Source organism: Heterodontus francisci, chromosome 9 (genome assembly GCF_036365525.1).
Source record: "Heterodontus francisci isolate sHetFra1 chromosome 9, sHetFra1.hap1, whole genome shotgun sequence".
NCBI classification, from domain to species: Eukaryota; Metazoa; Chordata; class Chondrichthyes; order Heterodontiformes; family Heterodontidae; genus Heterodontus; species Heterodontus francisci.
In genome coordinates, this window is record NC_090379.1 from 71799653 (window position 1) to 71820897 (window position 21245).

The 21245-nt window shown below is 44.5% G+C and overlaps 1 protein-coding gene across 4 annotated transcripts in view; it reads left to right on the top strand.

Moving 5' to 3' along the window:
* The first annotated feature begins 691 nt into the window (after positions 1–691).
* The window catches only part of ttc6 (tetratricopeptide repeat domain 6), a 414842-nt gene continuing 394288 nt past the window's right edge, over positions 692–21245 (top strand). For 3 of the 4 annotated variants that reach the window (XM_068039290.1, XM_068039292.1, XM_068039293.1), the window contains exons 1-3: positions 692–963; positions 6960–7075; positions 16091–17138. In XM_068039290.1, coding sequence (XP_067895391.1) covers positions 16113–17138 — 1026 coding nt within the window. In that variant the 5' untranslated portion in view covers positions 692–963; positions 6960–7075; positions 16091–16112. The remainder of the gene's footprint in view (positions 964–6959; positions 7076–16090; positions 17139–21245) is intronic. The other variant, XM_068039291.1, reaches the window with a different exon arrangement.

Genomic DNA, 21245 nt, shown 5'->3' on the forward strand with positions numbered 1-21245 from the left:
CATTAAAATTGTTTTTGGTTTCGGGGAGACAAGTCAGAATTATTTTCATTTTAGCAAAATACGTGTTATAATATATTTCAACAAAGTTTACATCATTATGATCTATGCTTTGAAACAATAAATGATTTAGCAAATATTTTCATGAATATGATTCTTTAAAAAAATTAGAACTCCTTTATGACCCATCATTTTTAATGGCAATGAACACATTGTTAAGTTTTGCATGTGGCGGAATGTATGTGACAAATTTGTGACTAAGCTTTGCTTTAAAAGATTGGAAGGTACTAAATCATAATTCAAGTGTGCTTCTATTCTCGACAATCAGGCTTCCACTCCAAGCGAAGTACTGAAATAGCCCTAATCAAAATTACAAATGACATCCTCTCTGACTGTGGCCATGGTGCATTTTCCCTCCTCATCCTTCTTGACCTGTCTGCAGATTACTGTCATTTGACCTCAGATTAATATTTGTTAAAATGTCCCTCAGCATAAAAAAAAAGCACAATAATTGAAAGCAGGGGAGGTTTAGAGCCACTTTCACAAATAAACAGCGATTTTTGGGGCTGAGTTTAGTTTTGCAGAAACCTTGAGAGCCAGGTTGCTCTCTTAAAGGTGAATTCGAGTGCTACAACAGTGAAGAAGCGAGCTGCTGGGGACATTTACATTGTGACAGACACAGAGGCCGCTGGGGAACTGCGTGTCTGAGGCCAATCCCGAGGGTTGCAAACCAGGCCTGAGGCGCGGCCTCCAGCCCCGCACAAAAAGTTTCCCGGTTACTAAGCAACGGCGCCCAACAGTCCCAACCGACGACGAGGCCTCGAGCAGCAAAGCCGGGAGCGTCGGAAAAAACCAAAGAACATGACCAGTACCTGCTCATTTCATCGCATTGCGCTGGGAGAGCTGTCGGGGAGCAACAGCTTGTCTGCACAATTTGTGTAGAAAGAAGCATTTAACCGCTTGAAGGTGAGATCACTCAGAACCATTTAAAGGCAGAGCAATGCAAGAGAATGCAAACTGCAGTCACTCGTTTAAAAATGATTCGGTTTGCAACACGGTAACGGATTCATATCCACAGAAGATTTCATTAACAGTAGCTAGCATGTGGCCTTTTAAGTGAAAATCAAGGTCGGTCGTTTTTCATGGAGACAAAAAAGGCATTAGCTAAAATAATCATATTTTCGATTTTAGAATTTGCCAAATTTGCTGTAGTTATCAAATGAAATAGATATCGCAAAGCAGTTGTGTGTTTCTTCCTTTTCTGGATTGTCTGGCATGAAGATGGTGACTCAGACTGGCATGTGGTTCCACTTGCTTGACATAATGTACAATTCTGGACATGGACAGTGATTGTTGGACAGGCTATTTGACTATCGAGACCATCACAATCAAACAAAATCCAGTCCTCACTTGACATCCACACAGATATATTCTTGACTGAGGTCATTTGAGCCTGAATAGGAGTCATCTATGGCATAGAATGAGGTCATTTGGTCCATCCACTTCATGCCAGCTGTCTGTGCAACAATCCAGTCAGTCACACTTTCCTGCTCAATCCCTGTAGCCCTACAAGTTTATTTCCTTCAAGTGCCCATCCAGTTTCCTTTTGAAATCATTGATTGTCTCCACCATCCTCGTGGGCAGCAAGTTCCAGGTTATTACCACTCGCTGTGTAAAGATATTCTTCCTCACATTCCCCCTGCATCTCTTGTCCAAAACCATCAATCTGTGTCTCCTAGTCTTAGTACCATCAGTTAATAGGAACAGTTTTTCCTTGTTTAACTATCTAAACCTGTCATAATCGTGTACATCTCTATCAAATCTCCCCTCAATCTTCTTTGTTCCAAGGAGAACAATCCCAGCTTTTCAAACCTAACCTTGCAGCTAAAATCCTCCATCCGTGGAACGATTCTGGTAAATCTCCTCTGAATCCTCGCAAGGACCCTCAGATCCTACCTAAAGTTTGGTGACCAGAATTTGATGCACTACTCCAGTTGGGGCCTAACCAGAGCTTATAAAGGTTCAGCATAACTTCCCTGCTTTTGTATTCAATGCCTCTGTTCATGAAGCTCAAGATCCCATATGCTTTGCTAATCACTCTCTCAGAAAGATTGATACACATGCACCCCCAGGTCCCTCTGTTCCTGCACACACTTTAGAACTGCGTGATTAAGTCTATATTGCCTCATCTGCCAAAATGCATCACCTCATACCTCTCTATATTAAATTCCATCTGTTACTTGTTTGCCCATTCTGCGAGCCTATCTATGCCCTCTTCAGGCGGTTTGTATCATCCTCATCGCCATTCCTCCAAGTTTGGTATCATTGGCAAATTTTCAAATTCTACTCTGTATTCCAAGATCCATGTCATTTATATATAGCAAAAAAAGCAGGGCTCCTAGCACTGAGCCTTGGGGAACACCATTGTCTACTATCCTTCAGTCTGAAAAACTACCATTTACCATGACTCGCTGTTTTCTGTCTTTAAGCCAATTTTTTTTATCCAATTGGACACTGACCCTCCTATTCCATGAGCCTCATTTTGTTTACTAGCTGTTTATGTGGTACCTTATCAAACACTTTCTTAAAATCCATATAAGCAACATCCACCACATTCCCTTCATCAACCTACAGGTAAGGGAAAGCAATCAGTGAAGATTCTGAGCTGAATTTTTGGGTTGGGCGAGCGGGAGACGAAAATATCAGCACCGGCTGGCGTGCCAGTTTTCCGACATCATTCCAGATGCCGGCCATTTTCATCAGGGTGGGGAGGAGAGCGGCCCACGATCCTGCCCAATCCATGATGAAGGCCAAATAATTTGGTCAAAGAGCTCATTAAGAGCTCGTTAATGGAGGATGTTGTGATTTTTTGCGGGGACGCAAGGGCTGCACGCGCTGTCTGGAGGAGTTCACATGTTGGGCAGCCAGACGGGGCTGCCGCAGGGAATTAGCAGGCCCCCATAAGAGACTGAACAGCACAGAGGGGGACTGTCCCATTGGGAGACAGATGCCATTGGTGCAGTGCAGGTGGCGTGGAGAGTGGGCAGTAAGTGTCGGGCATAGCACGGGGTCATCACTTTCCTGGCATCATGGTGGCTTAACAGCAGGAGGCACAGCTGCCAAACACAATTGGGAGGCACCTGAGCATAAGGAAGACAGTAGCTTGCAATAGCGGCATAACTCTCAGATTTTGGGCCCAGTGGCAATGAGGGGTAACACCGTCTACAGGAAGGGCAGAGCCCCGGGCATCAGGAGAGCAGAGGAGGAGAGGGATCAGGGGCAGGAAGGACATGGACACCATACCCTCAGCAAAAGATCTACTGGCAAAGATGGAGCTATCTGGTGATGACCAAGAAACAGGGCTGCAGGAGACTGTGATTCTCCAAGCAGATTGTCTCAGACATCTGTACCCTTGTCGCCGAAGTCCTCGCACCTCACAGCACTGGTTGCCATGCCCTGCTGGTAGCCTTCAAAGTCACTGTGGCCTTGAACTTTTTTGCTTCTGGCTTCTTCCAAGGATCAGCTGCAGAAATTGGTGGCATCTTACAAATGGCTTCCCACCACTGCATCTTGCAGGTCTCTGATGCCCTGTTTGCCAGAGTTGGACAGCACCTTCAATTCCAGGATAGGGCCTCGGGCACTGGGCATTGCCGCCATCGCTGGATTCATCCAGGTGCAGGGCATTAATGATTGCACCCAAGTGGTATCCAGTTACCACCCACTCAGATTCATCAACAGGAAGGGCTTCCATTCCCTCAATGTTCAGCTGCTCTGTGACCACAACAACAGCTTCCTCCATGTATGCACTCGCTTTCTGAGCATAATTCCTTCATCCTCCGCTAGTCCTGGCTGCCACAGCTCTTCACTCTGAACCCCAAAGTCCGTGGATGGATTCTAGGGGACAAGGGATATCTCTTGAAGAGATGGCTACTCGCCCCTCAATGAGAGCCCCGGACAGAGACACAGGCAATTCTACCAAAGCCATTTGCTCACCAGGATCACCAGTGAGCAGGCCATCAGGCTTCTGAAGATGTGGTTCCGGTGCCTGGACCGGTCAAATTGCACCCTGCCATACACACCTTCTAGGATCTCGCTCATTGTGGTGGTCTGCTGTGCACTGCACAACATTGCTGACAAGAGAGGATAATGAGGCTTTGGAAGGAGACAGCTCATCCGAGGAAGAGGAGGAACAGGACGTGGAAGAAGAACAGGAGGTAGAGGGGACGATTCAGAACAGCGACGTGCATAGGGAGGTGACTGGGCCCAGTGCAGGTCTTGTCAGGATGCCATGAATGCCAGGGGTCATCTGCTTCAGGAATGTTTCAGCTGACCTCTCTGACCCAGGAGGAACAGCTTGGTATGGAACTCATTCTGAGCTGCCTGTGCTAATAGTTCCACTGAAGACACTGCCTGGAACTTGTACCAAAGGTTACCAAAAAGTTGTGTGATGTGTTTGTTTGGTCACACTGTTGAAACAGAGGGTGGGGCCATCAGAAAGGTTTGGCTCTGAGGTCCATCGGGGACTTTGCCAGGAGAATTGTCAAAGGATCAGTTGCCAAGGCAGGGGCGTCTCTGCATCAACAACGATCTGCAGGCCCACAGGTCACCTTGCATGGGGCTCATACACCCTGTATGTTTGGACCCCTGTGGCATGATTCGGTGCCTCTGACGGAGGGAGGGTCAAGATGCAGCTGTGCCTATCTGTGAAGCTCCAAGAAGAGAGCAAGAGCAGCCTACCAGGCTAAGAAGGGCCCGTGTTTGCCTGGGAGTGTACGGACAGGGAGCAGCTACCTCCAAACGTCCGAGTGCTATTGCCAACCAAGACTACAGCTCCAGGGAGGCCGTCACCGACCTATGTGCCCTGCTGCAGGAAGAGTTGTGATCAATGGGATTTGGGGTTATTGTATGCCAGTGGCCCTGAAGATCACCATAGCACTAAACTTCTCTGATTCTGGATCTTTCCAGGGATCCATGTGTGGATTTCACAGGTGGCAACCCACTGCTGCATCCAGGAGGTGACCAATGCCCTATTTAAGAGGGTCGGTGACTATGTGTGCTACCGGACTGACCCTGACAATAAGCCCGAGCAGGTCATTGGGTTCGGGGCCATCGCTGGATTCCCCCAGGTGCAAGATGTGATAAATTGCACACATAGAAACATAGAAAATAGGAGCAGGAATAGGCCATTCGGCACTTCGAGCCTGCTGCGCCATTCATTATGATCATGGCTGATCATCCAACTCAGTAACCTGCTCCCGCTTTCTCCCCATACCCTTTGATCCCTTTTGATCTAAGAGCTATATCCAACTTCTTCTTGAAAACATACAATGTTTTGGCCTCAACTGCTTTCTGTGGTAGCAAATTCCACAGGCTCGCCACTCTCTGAGTGAAGAAATTTCTCCTCATCTCAGTCCTGAAAGGTTTACCCCGTATCCTTAGACTATGACACCTGGTTCTGGACTCCCCCACCATCGGGAACATCCTTCCTGCATCTACCCTGTCAAGTCCTGTTAGAATTTTATAGGTTTCTATGAGATCCCCCCTCACTCTTCTGAACTCCAGCGAATATAATCCTAACCGACTCAATCTCTCCTCATACGTCAGTCCCACCATCCCAGGAATCAGTCTGGTAAACCTTCACTGCACTCCCTCTATAGCAAGAACATCCTTGTTCAGATAAGGAAACCAAAACTGCACACAATATTCCAGGTGTGGCCTCACCAAGGCCCTGTATAATTGCAGCAAGACATCCCTGCTCCTGTACTCAAATCCTCTCGCTATGAAAGCCAACATACCATTTACCTTTTTTACCACCTGTTGGACCTGCATGCTTACCTTCAGCGACTGGGGTACCAGAACACCCAGGTCTCGCTGCATATTCCCCTTTCTCAGTTTATAGCCATTCAGATAATAATCTGCCTTCCTATTTTTGCTACCAAAGTGGATAACCTCACATTTATCCACATTATACTGCATCTGCCAAGTATTAGCCCACTCATTCAACTTGTCCAAATCACCCTGAAGCCTCTCTGCATCCTCCTCACAACTCACCCTCCCACCCAGTTTTGTGTCACCTGCAAATTTGGAGATATTACATTTAGTTACCTCATCCAAATCATGAATATATATTGTGAATAGCTGGGGTCCTAGCACCGATCCCTGCGGTACCCCACTCGTCACTGCCTGCCATTCGGAAAAAGACCCATTTATCCCTACTCTTTGTTTCCTGTCTGCCAACCAATTTTCTATCCATCGCAATACACATACCCCAATCCCATACGCTTTAATTTTACATGCTAATCTCTTATGTGGGACTTTGTCAAAACCCTTCTGAAAGTCCAAATAAACCACATCCACTGGCTCCCCCTCATCAACTCTACTAGTTACATCCTCGAAAAATTCTAGTAGATTTGTCAAGCATGATTTCCCTTTCGTAAATCTATGCTGACTCTACCACTGTTCTCCAAGTGCTCGGCTATAAAATCTTTGATAATGGACTTGAGAATTTTCCCCACTACCGATGTCAGGCTGACTGGTCTATAATTCCCTGCTTTCTCTCTACCTCCCTTTTTCAATAGTGGGGTTACATTAGCTACCCTCCAATCTGTAGAAACTGTTCCAGAGTCTATAGAATCTTGGAAGATGACCACCAATACATCCACTATTTCTCGGGCCACTTCCTTAAGTACTCTGGGATGCATACCATCAGGCCCTGGTGATTTATCGGCCTTCAATCCCATCAATTTCCCCAACACCATTTCTCTACTAATACTGATTTCTTTCAGTTCCTCTCTCTCACTAAGCCCCGTGTTCCCCAACATTTCTGGTATGATATTTGTGTCCTCCTTTGTGAAGACAGAACCAAAGTATGCATTTAGTTGGTCTTTGTTCCCCATAATAAATTCCCCTGTAAGGGACCTACATTTGTCTTCACCAATCTTTTTCTCTTCACATACCTATAGAAACTTTTACAGCCATCAAGGCTTCCACAGACCAGCCAGGCGCCTTCATCAACAGGAGGAGCTTCCATTCAATCAATATTCAACTGGTCTGCGACCACCAAAAGTATTTCCTGCAGGTGTGTGCCCCCTTCCCTTCCTAGCTCTTGACACTTACATATGTTACAGTCAAGTGAGGAGGGGTCGAAGGACTTCCCTCTTTTCTCTCTCTTTGACCACAGCAGGTCTAATTCTTTCTGAAAGTGGATGTACTGGCTAATTCAGTGGGTGTTTGATTACTTATTTGCTATGATCGTAACAAGAACCACATGGACAAGTTTTCTTGAGTTGACAAAGAAAGAGGTTAACTTTATTTTACCTAAAACAAACTAATAAAAATAATAAACAACACGCCAGCTTTCACTCACACACACATTCTGGAGGTTTATATAAATAGATTACGGAGTGGGGAAAGGTAGATTGGTTGAGTTAGAGTCCATAAAAAAAAGGTGTATACAGTCAGTGGCATTTGGTGAATCGGCTGGCTTCTAGCTGAATTCCGTGGTCCTGAGGCTTTTAATTTGAAGAGGTAGATGACTGGTTCGGTGGATCTCTTGGAGATAGCAATATGGATGATTTCCTCCAATAGGGTTTCTTATTGTAGCTGGAATATGCAAAGGTGGCCAGTCAACAGGCAGGATTTGAAAGCTTTCAAGCTGGAATGCAGAGAGAGAGAGAGGGACCCCCACTTGAGTCTACATGCGTCAGAGTCCAGTTGCTTCTCCTCTCTCTGCTGTAGAAAGACACAAGCTTAAAACCACAGATGGGGAGAGGCTTGTCACATGACAGTCACTCAGTCATTCAAACATAGCAGTTAGCAGTATTTCTCTCTTGCTAAAAAGATCAGGTATTTCCTTTAAGCTTCCTGGGTCTTGGTTCTTGCTGGGGCATGAGCAGACATTTTGGCTCCTTCCTCACAAGCATTGGTGTGTAGGATACAGTATTGCAAATTAGGTAGCCATCTTAAGCTGCCAGCAAAGTCATCTTTTTAGTTGGTCTTTTAAAAATGTCTTTAAAAATATATAAATTCAGATCTCCAGTCAGTGGATTAAAGAAAATTATCATTCAACAAAGCACATTGGCGTAACACATACATCGATAGTCCTAGGTGCCACAGCCTTTCAGGCCCTGCAGTGTTAGGAGGAGAGAGACAAAATGTCTGCTTATGCCCCAGCAGGAACCAAGAGGGAGGCCTTACATGACGATAAGATGCCTGAGTGGCACTCATCCACTGATGAGGAGGATGCAGAGGAGGGAGAGGGGCAAGCAGCAATGGATGTTGAAGACACGGTGCTGGAGGTCAGACAGGTTGAGCAAGGAGGCAAGGGACAACCTCATAATTACCCATTTCCAGCCACCCTGATGTCCACTCACTGAGAATGTAATAAAGTCTCACCTTCAGGCATTAATCTGTCACCTCCTTTCCATTTGTGTTCCATGACTTGCAACCAGTTACAATGCATGCTAGTGTGCCTGGGAGAACACATGTTAAAAAGGGCTGTGGTCATATTGGCATTTCACTAAGGGGGAAGGGGGAAGTTAGCTGCTTACAATTAAGTCATAATGGAACATGGCATTCAGACAATGATGGTTCATGATTTGCACAGAAGAACTTTTAATTGATGACATTACATATTATCTACACCTGTGAGTCCCAAAGTGTGACTAAGTGGTTTTCTTAAAATGTTTGCAATTGCTCCCATTTGGTGTAATCGCTGTGACAGCAGCTGGGCTGGAGGCAGGCTGTTCAGGCTGTCCCTTGGCCTGTGATGACTTTGATGACTGTCCTCTGGCTACTTGAGGCTTGGTGCAGGTCTCTCCTCAGGCATTACGGCTGCTGAAGGTGGGATCACTGCTGGAGGGGCTGAGGATCCAGTGTCCACACTTGGAGCACCCCAAGGGGAGCTTCGAGTTGTGGAGGGCAGCATCTCCTCTTCCCTTTGAAGGCTCACTTGAACCTCTCTGCTCACCAGAGAAGGACGAGGAGCGTGAGAAATTTCCAGGTTCTTGTTCCTTCTCTCGCCTTGCCACTGCTGCATCGAGTTCATGGCCAATGCGATGGTGTGCAGGTCTGAGCACATCTATGGAATCTAGCTCTCCATGAGAGCCCCCAATCACTCGATGGAGGAAGTCATGTGCTCACACGTCTGAAACATGGAAGCAGTCCTGGCATGGATGGACTCCTCCATTGTCTCCACCATATGTCGCCTTACCTCTCTCTGCAACTCCAGCATGCCATGTGTTGTTGACATCAGAGACTCATCATGAGCCTGAGGCTCAGCATGGGCCTGGCCACGCACAGTCCTTCGACTGTCAGAGGCCTCGGCGTCTCAGCCTCAGCCAGCTGCTCGGGCGCATGTGTGATGCTCTCACCAGCTTGTGACCCTGATTCTAATGCTGGGCGGTTACCCACTGAGGTGAAAGTATCTGCACTGGTGGAAAGTGCAGGAGAGTCATGGACCAGTGCATCCTCTGAGTGGTCCTCCTCCTCAGAAGTAGATGACTATCCCCCTGTAGCTGCGGTCTTGTGCGCGTGATGACCAGCATGAGAAAAACACAAACATGTGCGGGTTGGGCTTTGCAGATCTCGTCATGTCAACTATTCACCATAATTAATGAACATATCATTGGAGGCCAATCCTCAATCTCTTGCACAGGGACTCCAGTCTCCCCATCCGAAATTGCATGGCAGCCCTGGGTCCCCACCAGGTCCAAGGCCACTTCCTCGGCGGTGGTGAGAGGATGCAGATCAGGGACCCCTCCGACCGTCTGGGCTGTCTCCCTCCTTTGTGGGCCCTCTTATCCTGCAAGAGGAAGGATGGAGATAGTAGAGATTGGCAGAGAGATCAACATGACATTTCTGCTAGTGCCAGACCCTCGCCCCCGACAAGGGGATCTGATATCTCTCATGCTGACAGTCGGTGTTATGGGAGCTAATGAGGGTGAGCTATGAAGGACAGTGTTCTGTGACCGAGATGCAGCCATGCATCTGTCAGAATGAGGTCCTAAACTTGTCCCTCTGCATGTCGTGCATCTTCCTACATAGTCACATCCAATCCCCAAAAAGGCGAGTGGTATGGAACACACACCTTGGCAGAATTCGGGAGGTCATTGACCCTCTTCCTGCACTGGACCCAGTTGCGTTGGGTGACCGCATGGCTGCTGACCTCCTCTGCAATCTCCACCCAATCTTGCTTGGTCAGGCGGGAGGACCTCTTCTTGCCGTCGCCAGGGAAGAGAACCTCCCACCTTTCACTGGCAGTCTGGAGGAGAATCTGCAGAGAGGCATCACCAAACTATCGGTCAACCTTTGTCTTGCCTCAGCCATCCTGTGCTGTCCTTCTTGGCTTGGTGTCCAGGAACCAGTCACATTAGGTTTAAAGCTTCACCAAGCTGCTGATGAATCTAAGGCAGGAGTGAATGCAGGGCTGGCAAGCTTTTAAATATGGAGCCAGCATCTGCACCTGCACTCTGTAATCGGCGACTCTCATCCCGCCCCCGCAACGTGATTGAGGGGGTGGGGGGGTACCACGTCTCCAATATGAGAAATCGCTGCATGATTGCGGTGGCCATTTCCGGGCCCACTGCTGGGACTCGCAACGGGATCATTACATTCAGCCCTTGATGTTGAGCAGCAAATGTGCATTGGATATCGTACATTTTGGGATGCTCCCTGCTCTGGCTTGTTCCTCCTTTGTCCTCAATACTTGCACTGGCAGTTTGATCATCTTTACAATGATGTGATTCCAGGCTTCTGTCAATGCCATTCTTGATCAACCACCTGGAGGTGCATGAGTGGGTGACTCTCCCTTCAGTTGTTTTCCATTAGCAGAGTTCTGTATGACCTCCACTTGGTGCTACTTCAAAGCAATACAGCTCAGATCAGAAACTCAGTGAAATGGGGCTCCAATCCACATCTCAATATCCATGATGTTGTGCAAAGGCATCTAAATGCGATATGGGCCACATTACCCTTAAAATATATATTCTAAATGTATGCATTGAAAATAAGCCACATAAGTAACCTTTCTCCATGAATTACTGATTATATAGAAAGGGATAAAGATCAGATTAAATGAATATTCTGAATGTACAACCAGCAAACTATCTTCAGTGGCCATTAGAATTAAGAATTCTGGCATTAGGTCCTGCACCCAGCTTGTCATTTGCCTTTAAGGAGTGGCTAGGTGTTCTGCCTCTTACAAGGTAAGCAGGAAATTCCCAGAATGGTAAACCCAACATAACTGGGTCTCCTCTGTTTCCTTGGGGTTTCTGCCGTTTGCTGGGATTGTAATGTTCTTTTAGATCCTTGCTTAACTAAACTTTTCCTTTTCGAAGTTTGTCATGATTTCCTACTAGTTGTAAATGTGTTATAACAATAACAATTTTTAATTGTCAATTTGTTTTAAACATATAATTGTTACAGACAGGTGGTAAGGGGTGTGGGTGGTTCCCACTGTTCACCTCCCAACTGACCACAATCGTGTTTTGTCAAAATGATGGTTTAGCCAATCAGTGTCTTTAGGGCCAAATAAACAGACAAATGACAGGTATTCTTGTAGGTTAAAAAAAAACTATTTTTAAACAAATCCTGAAATGCTCGTGACCTCACTCACACATACATTCACCCACACATACATATACAAGAGTAGATAGAGAGAAAAGGGTAAGAAGGTAGTTTAAAGTCCCAAGTGAGGTAAGTGTTTGTGGCTTACAGAAGACTATTGAGTCTTTCCAGGAGGGAAAGTCTTTTTTTAAAGTTGTAGGCCTGATTAGTCGCAGTCTTGAACTTGGTATTGTAGAGCTGTAGTGGTTGTAATACAGCCCAAAACTAGTGGTGTGCAGTTTGTTACCTTCACAGATGGTTAGTCTCAAAGTCACTTTGTGATGTTTCTGCTATGGTGGCTGTTCTTGGTCAGCAGGGTTCTTTTCTTGCCTGCTGGATCCTTCTCACAGGCTTTCTGTGATGTTGGCTTCATCTCCCCCTCTCTCCAGAGAGCTACCTTTTTAAGGTCAAAATTTATCACATTGGAGTTCCTTTTCGGAAATGTATGGCCCTCTCCCCTGTTGTGACCACACAATGTGCCAGGATGATAACCTTGACCATCGCTTGATGTTTGAATGGGAATTGTTCTGTTATGATGTTGCTGCATTACATGTTATTCATTTTGGTTTGGCTATGAGTTAGATTGCCTCCAGCATTCTCTATTAGTTCATTCATGTTGATCAGAGTCATTAATATGCAATAGCATCTTTCATTTTCAAAGGGGTCCTCCACAGAGCTATTTCAGACAAGGTTAATGAGCCTCATCTTTGCAGATGTGTTTGTGGATTTCCAATGCAGGAGGTGTTACATGGCTGCTACTTTATTTTGACTATGGTTCACCTGTCCAAGTTCTTGTGATTTAGTTTTAACAGTTGACTTTTTAACTTCATAATTCTTCCATTTCATTGTTTATTTCATTACGGCTTCTTCTGTGCGTGGCATACTTAATAGCTGGAAGTACATATGGAAAGGTAGCAATTTATTAGTTACAGTAGTAACATTTCTGTCATTTAATTTAATTACTGTATCTCATTGTCCATATGAGAACAGTCATTGCACTTCAGAAGGTAGTTCATTGTGTAAAGCAGTTGAAGGTTTTTAACATCATTACCCACTATGTATAATGGGTGCCATGCCGTGGCAGTGTTCTGCGCAAGGGCAGTTTTTTCCTCCACGCAGGAGAGATGAGCATGACTAGGGAAGAGGGTAAATTAGGTGGTTTCCTGTGTATAATGGGCATGTTTGTTAAAATAAAAGCAAATATTATAGGAATTATTTAGTCTTTTCAAAGACTTTAGGGTTTACCAAATATGTCTTCCTGTTCCTGTGTCTTGTAAAAGTCGCCCCCATGTGGTCATACAACATAGTAAAAGAACCTAACTAATGAATGCAAAATTGAGAAAACTGATCTAACCATTTAATAAAAAAGTTTCCTCTGTATTTGTGCACTTTGTGTCGCATCAGGAATCTATTTCCTTTGAATGCTTCATTTTTTCAGCATGATGTGCCTTTCATAAATTTGGGGATTCTTGACATTAGTCTAATTAACCATACTTGAATCTTCATTTCTTTCTATTTGTTACTTTTGTGTTGCCTTATTTTTTCTCATTTTTTTTCATTCACCTTTTGTGCAGAGCATAAATCTGCACCCTTTGCTCCATACTGTTTCTCCTTACAGCTCTACTTATCATTCCCTGAGCCATGGGAATTGGCAATCTGCTTCCAGGCCACTGCCAATTCCACAGTTAGCAGCCATTTGGAAGTATGCAACATGGCCTGGTGGGACACACTATCTAATTTGCTTGTTCTGCTGTGTGGAGATGCCCACCATCTATCCACTTTCTTCTCTTGCATTAATGTACCATGGGAGCTTAACGGAGCACAGACTAATCCTTGTGATCCTCTGCTCCAGTACGCAGCACCACAGCACCTTATCGTCTTTCTGCTTTGAGTTTGAACAGCAGCAGTTTTTCGTCTGTGGTTCAGGAGTTCTCTTTTCATTCAACTTTGGCTTGAGTTTTGTATTTTACCTAATGGGAAAGGTTAGATTATAACAAGTTCCTGATCAGTAGTTGCACACAAATCCTGATATATTGTGGATTTTCTATCAAAATGTCCCAAGGAAACCCAATTGCTTTTGAAACCCAGAATGATTGAGACAGCAATGCTCTTTGTTGTTATGTCAGCTTTTTCTTTATATCCACTCTGCTAAGAAGATTGAGGAAACAATTCTGGTCAAAATCCATGATGGCCCAATTCTTTGCCAGTATTTATCCACACTTCAACCCAAAGAACAAATATATACTGAAATACAAACTCTTTGAAAAAAGAACACGTTGTTGATTATTGTTACTATTATTAACACCTGAATTATTGTTGTTAGCTATCTGTGCAACTCATTCCTACCTTAGACATTGGTGTAATGGGTTTATATACTTCTGTCAGATGGACTTGTGGCCACCACTCACTGAATTTGATGTATTGAACCTTAGCTACCTAATTACTGAACTGGGAAAAGCACCATATTATAATCTCTCAAAAGTTATCCAAGGGGATGGAATTATTGCTTGGGGCTGCTCATGATACAGTACTACTGGGCAGTAGACCATAACACAAGTCATGCAACATAAATTAGAAAATAACTATTCTCAGCATCATGGTGAGCAGAGGCAGCTTGAAGAATAACTTTGTTGATTTTAGTGATACATCCACCTAATGACTTTTTGTTATCAGTACTTCACCTATATACGAGTACAAGGCTTCACTGTCTATCAGAGATCTCATGGGCTAGCTACACAGAGCTATCTGTTTCACTGCTTTTTAAGAAGGGCTTACCATTAATGACAGTGGAGTTTCCTCAGCCTTTTCCCGCACTAAACCCAACATCCCTGAGTGCATAAAGGGAGGAAGGGAGTCCAGTCTTTAAAGATCTAGTTTAACTAAGGTTGACGAGTTTACTATTTGCACGTGTTTCCAAATGAATAAAAAATAAACTATTTCATTAGCTTTAATATCTATTTTCAAACCAAGCTGAAACACTAACTTGAACAGATATCATTTAGCCCTTGACATGTTTGAACGTAATTTTTAAGTAAAGAGAAATTTAAACATTTAAACAAAATTCTCGGTGTAATTCTGAAAAAAGAACAACAGACACCTGTTTCTTATTTCCTCAGTTGCCTTCATGATATTTAATCTCCTGTGGTTGAAGATAAACAAAGGTCACCTGAAATATGGACCAAGATTTTATCCAGACGACAGGGGCTCGACTTCCGGCAAAAGCGCTGTCGAGAACCTCACGTTGCTCCTTCTGTGGGAGGCCTGCTGAATAAAGTGCCAATTAAGCACTTAACTGGACAGGGTGAGCCTTCCACGGGATCAAGGACTCCGGCGACGGAAGCCCCACCCTCTGAGAGCTGCCGGCCGATCAGAGGCTGGCAGCTCTTTAGTGAACAGTGCCACCGCAGGGGTGGTGGCTGCTGCTGGTGGAGCACCCACCCAAGGCCCAGGAGCAGCACTGCACCTCGGCCATAAGTAGGTCAGGCCTGGAGGAGTCTTGCGGGACAGGGGTCACGGGGAGGGCGGTGTAGGTGGGTTGTCAGCCAGGGTAAGGGGGTGGCTCTCAGCAGGCCCCCCCATTCCTGATGCCGTGTCCCTCATTTAGGCATTAAGTGAACAAAGAACAGTACAGCACAGGAACAGGCCATTCGGCCCTCCAAGCCTGCGCCGATCTTGATGCCTACCTAAACTAAAACCTTCTGCACTTCCGGGGACCATATCCCTCTATTCCCATCCTATTCCTGTATTTGTCAAGATGCCTCTTAAACGTCGCTATCGTACCTGCTTCCATCACCTCCCCCGGCAGCAAGTTCCAGGCACTCACCACCCTCTGTGTAAAGAACTTGCCTCGCACATCCCCTCTAAACTTTTCCCCTTGCACCTTAAACCTATGCCCCCTAGTAACTGACTCTTCCACCTTTTAATGAGGGAACCCTTCTCCCCCGGATCCCAGAGCCAACAAGCAACTCGCAGTTTTTCTTGCCATGCTCCCCATTTGGTGACAGGCCCGCCTGCCACTTGGCTAATTGCGGCGGCGGGATGAGGCCCATAATTGGGCATTATTGTCCACTTAAGGGCCTCAATTGGCAGCGGGGTGGGGAAGGTCATTCACAGGTCTACCTGTCCCAGACTTAATTTTGGCAGAGCCCCACCAGCATCCCACCCGATTGTATGCTCTCCTCACCTCCAAATCCGCAGGGGGGAGAGCATAAAACTCCCTCCATGGTGTCAAACAAGACAAATTAATTCAGGAAAATTCTTGTAATTTTCTCTTTTTAATTTGCTGAAATTACCTATATTTGTGTGAAAGTTACCTTCATTTGCAGGATAATAACAACTAAAGGCGATTAATTGACATATGTCTAGTTTTGTGTCTAGTTTAATTTTGAAGCTGCTGTACATTTATTATGTCATTGCCTTACAAGTGCACAAATAATGTAGACAAAATGTGTGCAGTACAGAATTAAATGAATGGCTTCCAACCCCACAGATCTATAACGTAAACTCCTGAAATGTCTGAGACGCAGAAGTATTTGATTTCACGTGACTCTGAGGAAGTACAAGAACTGGATAGTTTACTTAAGAAATCACAACCAGACTTTCTCCATTTGAGACAGACATGGAGTGCTGCTGTCGCATCAGCAGGAAATCCTGTACAAGAAAAGTTTAACCAGATAACTACCAGTCCTGTGCAAATATCTGAAGGTACACAAATAAACAAGATTTCAGAAAATAATGTTGACAACAACTCTCAGGCACCAATTGGACCGGCTAAAGCAGGCCCTCGAAGAAACAACAAGAGATTAGTTGTTGATAAGGGACATAAAGCTAGCAAAAAAATATTGATGGGAGGCAGAGAACTGCATGAACTAGATGGTAGAAAACAAGCTGTTTTCAAATCAGCAATAGCTGCAATTGCTGGTACGGCTACAGGTTTATCTATGTCGAAGAGGCCTGAACCACCACCAAAACCCAATTCTTTAAAACTTAAAAAGACATTGAAGTCTTCTACATTGCAAACACCTACTTCTGTTACTGAAAAGAAGGGTAAAGTTTCTGCTGTGAGCAAAAGATTGCATAGTTATAATGTTAAAACTAGCAGCAAAAGTGATGGAAGAAGTAACACCCTCTCTCCAGATGCAACCAAACAAAGTAATGAAAAGGAAAATATCAACAAATCTCCTTCCCTGACTGAACAAATATCATCAGATGCTACAGGTATCCCACTTGATAGAGAAGGTAGCGCTCATTCCATTCATTCTCAAGGTGTGAGGTCTGCTTCAGAACTCCTGGAAGAGGCTAAATATCTAGCAATGCCAGACGCACCAAAAATATATGAAAGAAACTTCCAACTGAGTAAGCCGGAGCAGTCTCTGACCGCAGCACAACAAACATTTACAGCTAAGGCAAAATCTGTTGATGAAATCATTGCTTCACTGCGGTCTGGTAGCCACACCACCTCCCAGTCTGCTTCAGACCAGAAGATCAAAGGACTCTTGGAGAGAGTGTTTGGCTACAGTTATAGCAGTAAAAGTGAGGTAGGTGAACCATAACAGAGTGATACTTTCTATTAGCTGAAAGTTGAATGGCATGAAAAATGTAGTTTTCCAAAATTACAGCACAGTTTGTTGTTACAACATACCAGACAAAAGCAACCAATGAAAGAAGTGGTGAGTCCAGTGGCTTTGAAACACTGAATTAAAGTGTAGATGGGTCCAGTAAGTTTTCTGTTTGGTTGTACTATGTTATATATGACTAAGTGCACAAAATTAGTATGACATAAGAATTTTATGTATAATTACTTAGCATTCTGTAACTGATTAAGCTTTTGTCAATACAAATTGTGACACTGAAGGACATAGGGAAAGTTTATACATGACATAGTTAAAATTCAACAACAACACCAATAAAATACATTAATCAATTTTGTAATAAAATTGAGAAAACAGAGCAGAAGACCCAGTAAGTTTAAAGAGTGCTGTGAAACACAGAGCATAAATGCTCGTAGATAACACAGAAGAAGATGCAGTGCAACCTGGGAAGTAGTAGCTAAGAGTGGAATTTTAATACACATAAATGGGTGCGTTGGGGTCAGGCTGGGTGTTAAAATTTAAAAAAAACTTGAACCCTGAACACAACCCATCCCCAACTTGCCCACTTCTGGGTTTTACAGTGGCAGGACAGGGCTGGGGAGCCAATCTGCTCCCAGGAGGTGGGTTGAGAATTTAAATATCTTAATGAGACTGGCAGCCTCTGATGGAACCTGCTTTGCAGGTTTTACAGTGGGCAGCCGGGTTGCCCAGGTCTCAGGAAACCTGATAGTTGAAGTGAGGCGAGGATGGCTTTGGGGAAAAAGTGAGTGCCTTCACAGCACTCCTTGTGGGCTAGGAGAAGCAGGAGTGCTTCCCACCAGCCCCCAGGCTCTCCCCACTTCAGACTCTCAGCCTGTACAAAGACCTCCGGGATTGACAATTGGAACCCCACCTCCTCCCCCCCCCCCACCCCAGGAGTTGGGAATTGGACCTTCCACCCAGGGACATGAATGTCCGGGTTTCCAATCTGAAATATTGCATCTCCCTCCACCCCCACTGGGGTACATAATTTACGCCTCTTAATATTCAGGCCTAAGTGTTTGCTTTATTTATTTATACTTTAACATTTAACTATATAGGAGTTAAGGATCTGTTAACTATTAGTATAATATAAGTCAAGTGAAACTACACTTCAGGTAAACAGACGGTGGTAAAGTAATGGGACAACTGCGATCTGTTGCCTATCCATCCTGTACCATGTGGGAACTTTAGGATGCTTGAGTGGCTTGGTGTGTCTTGAGCTACCACATGTGCAGGTGGTGCCTTCAGCTGCTCAAGCTCGGGCTTTCTGAACTGAGGAACGGCTGGTGTCACTGCAGGGCATACAGGAGGATGAAAATTTCCTGGATTGCATGTTTCATGAGGTAGTCATCCTGCAACCACAGAGAGTCCAGGAGAATAATAAGTGGGACCGATCCTGCAGGATAGGAAGAAGAAACAGACAGTACAGGAATCCCCTGCGATTGTGACACTCCCAAACCATTTTTTACCAAATGGCTGCATAAAGGGGGACAGTAAAAGGTGGAAATGTAGTTGTTGTAGGGGATTTGATATTCAAGGGGATAGACAAGTGTTTCTGCAACTGCCGACTTGAGTCTCACTTGGTGTTGCCTCCCTGGTGTGAGAGGAAAGGGTATCCGGGAATGGGTGCAGAACATTCTGTGGGGGAAATGGGAATTGCCAGGAGTCGTGGTCCATGTTGGAAGAACATGTGTTAATAAATGATAGCCAACCCGGATTTGTTAAAGGCATGCTTGTGTCTGACTAACTTGATTGAATTCTTTGTTGAAATAACAGAGAGGGTTGATGAACATAGGAACAGCAGTAGGCCATTTAGCCCCTGTAGTCTGCTCTGCCATTCAATGAGATCATGGCTAATCTGTGACCTAACTCCATATACTTGCCTTTGCCCCAGATCCCATTATAGAAATCCATCAATCACAGATTTGAAACGAAGAATTTACCCAGCATCAACTGCCATTTGTGGAAGAGAATTCCAAACTTCTACCACTCTTTGCGTGTAGAAATGTTTCCTAACTTCATTTGTGAAAGGCCAGTCTCCAATTTTTAAGTGATATCCCATAGTCCTCGATTCCCCAACCAGAGGAAAGATTTTCTGCCTGCCCTACAAGTTCCCTTTAATATCTTGGAAACTTCGATCAAATCACCCCTTATTCTTCTACATTCCAGGGAATATAACCCTAGTTAATGTAATTTCTCCTCATGTTTGGAGTCCAGTTTTTTAAATTCATTCATGGGATGTGAGCATCACTGGCAAGGCCAGCATTTGTTACCTATCCCTAATTGCCCTTGAGAAGGTGCTGGTGAGCTGCCTTCTTGAACCACTGCAGTCCATGTGGTGTTGGTACACCCACAGTGCTGTTACAGAGGGATTTCCAGGATTTTGGCCCAGCAACAGTGAAGGAGCAGTGATATAGTTCTAAGTAAGGATGATGTGTGATTTGGAGGGGAATTTGCGGGTGGTGGTGTTCCTATGCATCTGCTGCTCTTGTCCTTCTAGGTGGTAGAGGTCGCTAGTTTGGAAGGTGCTGTGGAAGGGGGCTTGGTAAGTTGCTGCAGTCCATTTTATAGATGGTACACACTGCTGCCATTGTGCATTGGTAGCAGAGGGAGTGAATGTTTAAGGTGGTATATGGGGTGCCGATCAAATGGGCTGCTTTCGTCTGGATGGTGTCAAGCTTCTTGAGTATTGTTGAAGCTGCACTCATCCAGGAAAATGGAGAGTATTCCATCATACTCCTGACTTGTGTCTTGTCGATGGTAGACAAGCTTTGGGGATTCAGGAGGTCATTCTGGTAAATCTATACTGCACTCCCTTCAAGGCCGTTATATCTTTCCTGTGTGGTGCCCAGAACGGAACACAGTACTGCTCCAGGTGTGGTCTAGCAGGGTTTTCTATAGCTGTAGCATGACTTCTAATCTGTTGTATTCTAGTTCCCTAAATATAAAGGCCAACATTCCATTAGCCTTTTTGATTATACTTTGGATCAGTCTATGACATTTGAACGATTTATACACATGGATCCATAAGTCTCTTTAGACCTCCACTGTTTCTCGTGTTTCACTATTTAGAAAGTACTCTGATGACCCTTTTTAGGTCCAAAGTGGATGACTTCTCACTTGCCTATATTGAAATCCATTTTCTACAGTTCTTCCCATTCACTTAATCTATTACTATCTCTTTGTAATTCTATGCTTTATTGCTTAATTGCTTTATTGCAGTAATCTATGTTGCTTACAATGGCCTATCTTTGTGTCATCAGCAAATATGAATATATAAATTTCTAACCTGTCATCTAAGTCATTAATAAATACAGTAAATAGTTGAGACCCCAACACAGATTCCTGTCAGATGCCATGAGTCATTTCCTGCCCATTATCCCTACTCTCTGTCTCCTGTTGCCCAGCCAATTTCCTAACCAGGTTCATAGTTAGTTCTCATTTCCATGAGCTTCAACTTTAGCTATTAGTCTCTTATGACGATAGTGCAGTTGATGTTGTGATAATGGACATTCAGAAGACGTTGGATAAAGTACCACATAATAGGCTTAATAGCAAAATTGAAGCCCATGGGATTAAAGGGGCATTGACAACCTGGATACAAAATTGGCTGTCAGAAAGTAGTTGTAAATGGTTATGCTTCAGTGGTGTCTTCCAGAGGTTGATGTTAGGACCACTGCCCTTTTTGATATTTATTAATGACCTGGACTTGGTTATAGGGAGCATAGTTTCAAAGTTTACAGATGACGCAAAGCTTAGAATTATAATAAACAGTGAGGAATATAGTAGCAGACTTCAGGAGGACATAGGTTGGTGAAATGCAGAGAAGTGTGAAGTGATGAATTTTGGAAGGAAAAATTAAGAAAAGCAGTATAAACTAAATGGCAAAATTTTAAAGAGGTGCAGGAACAAAGAATGTGGCGGTTCATATGAACATACAAACTAGGAGCAGGAGTAGACTATTCGGCCCCTCAAGCCTGCTCCACCATTCTATAAGATCATGGCTGATCTGCTTCCAATGCAATTATATCC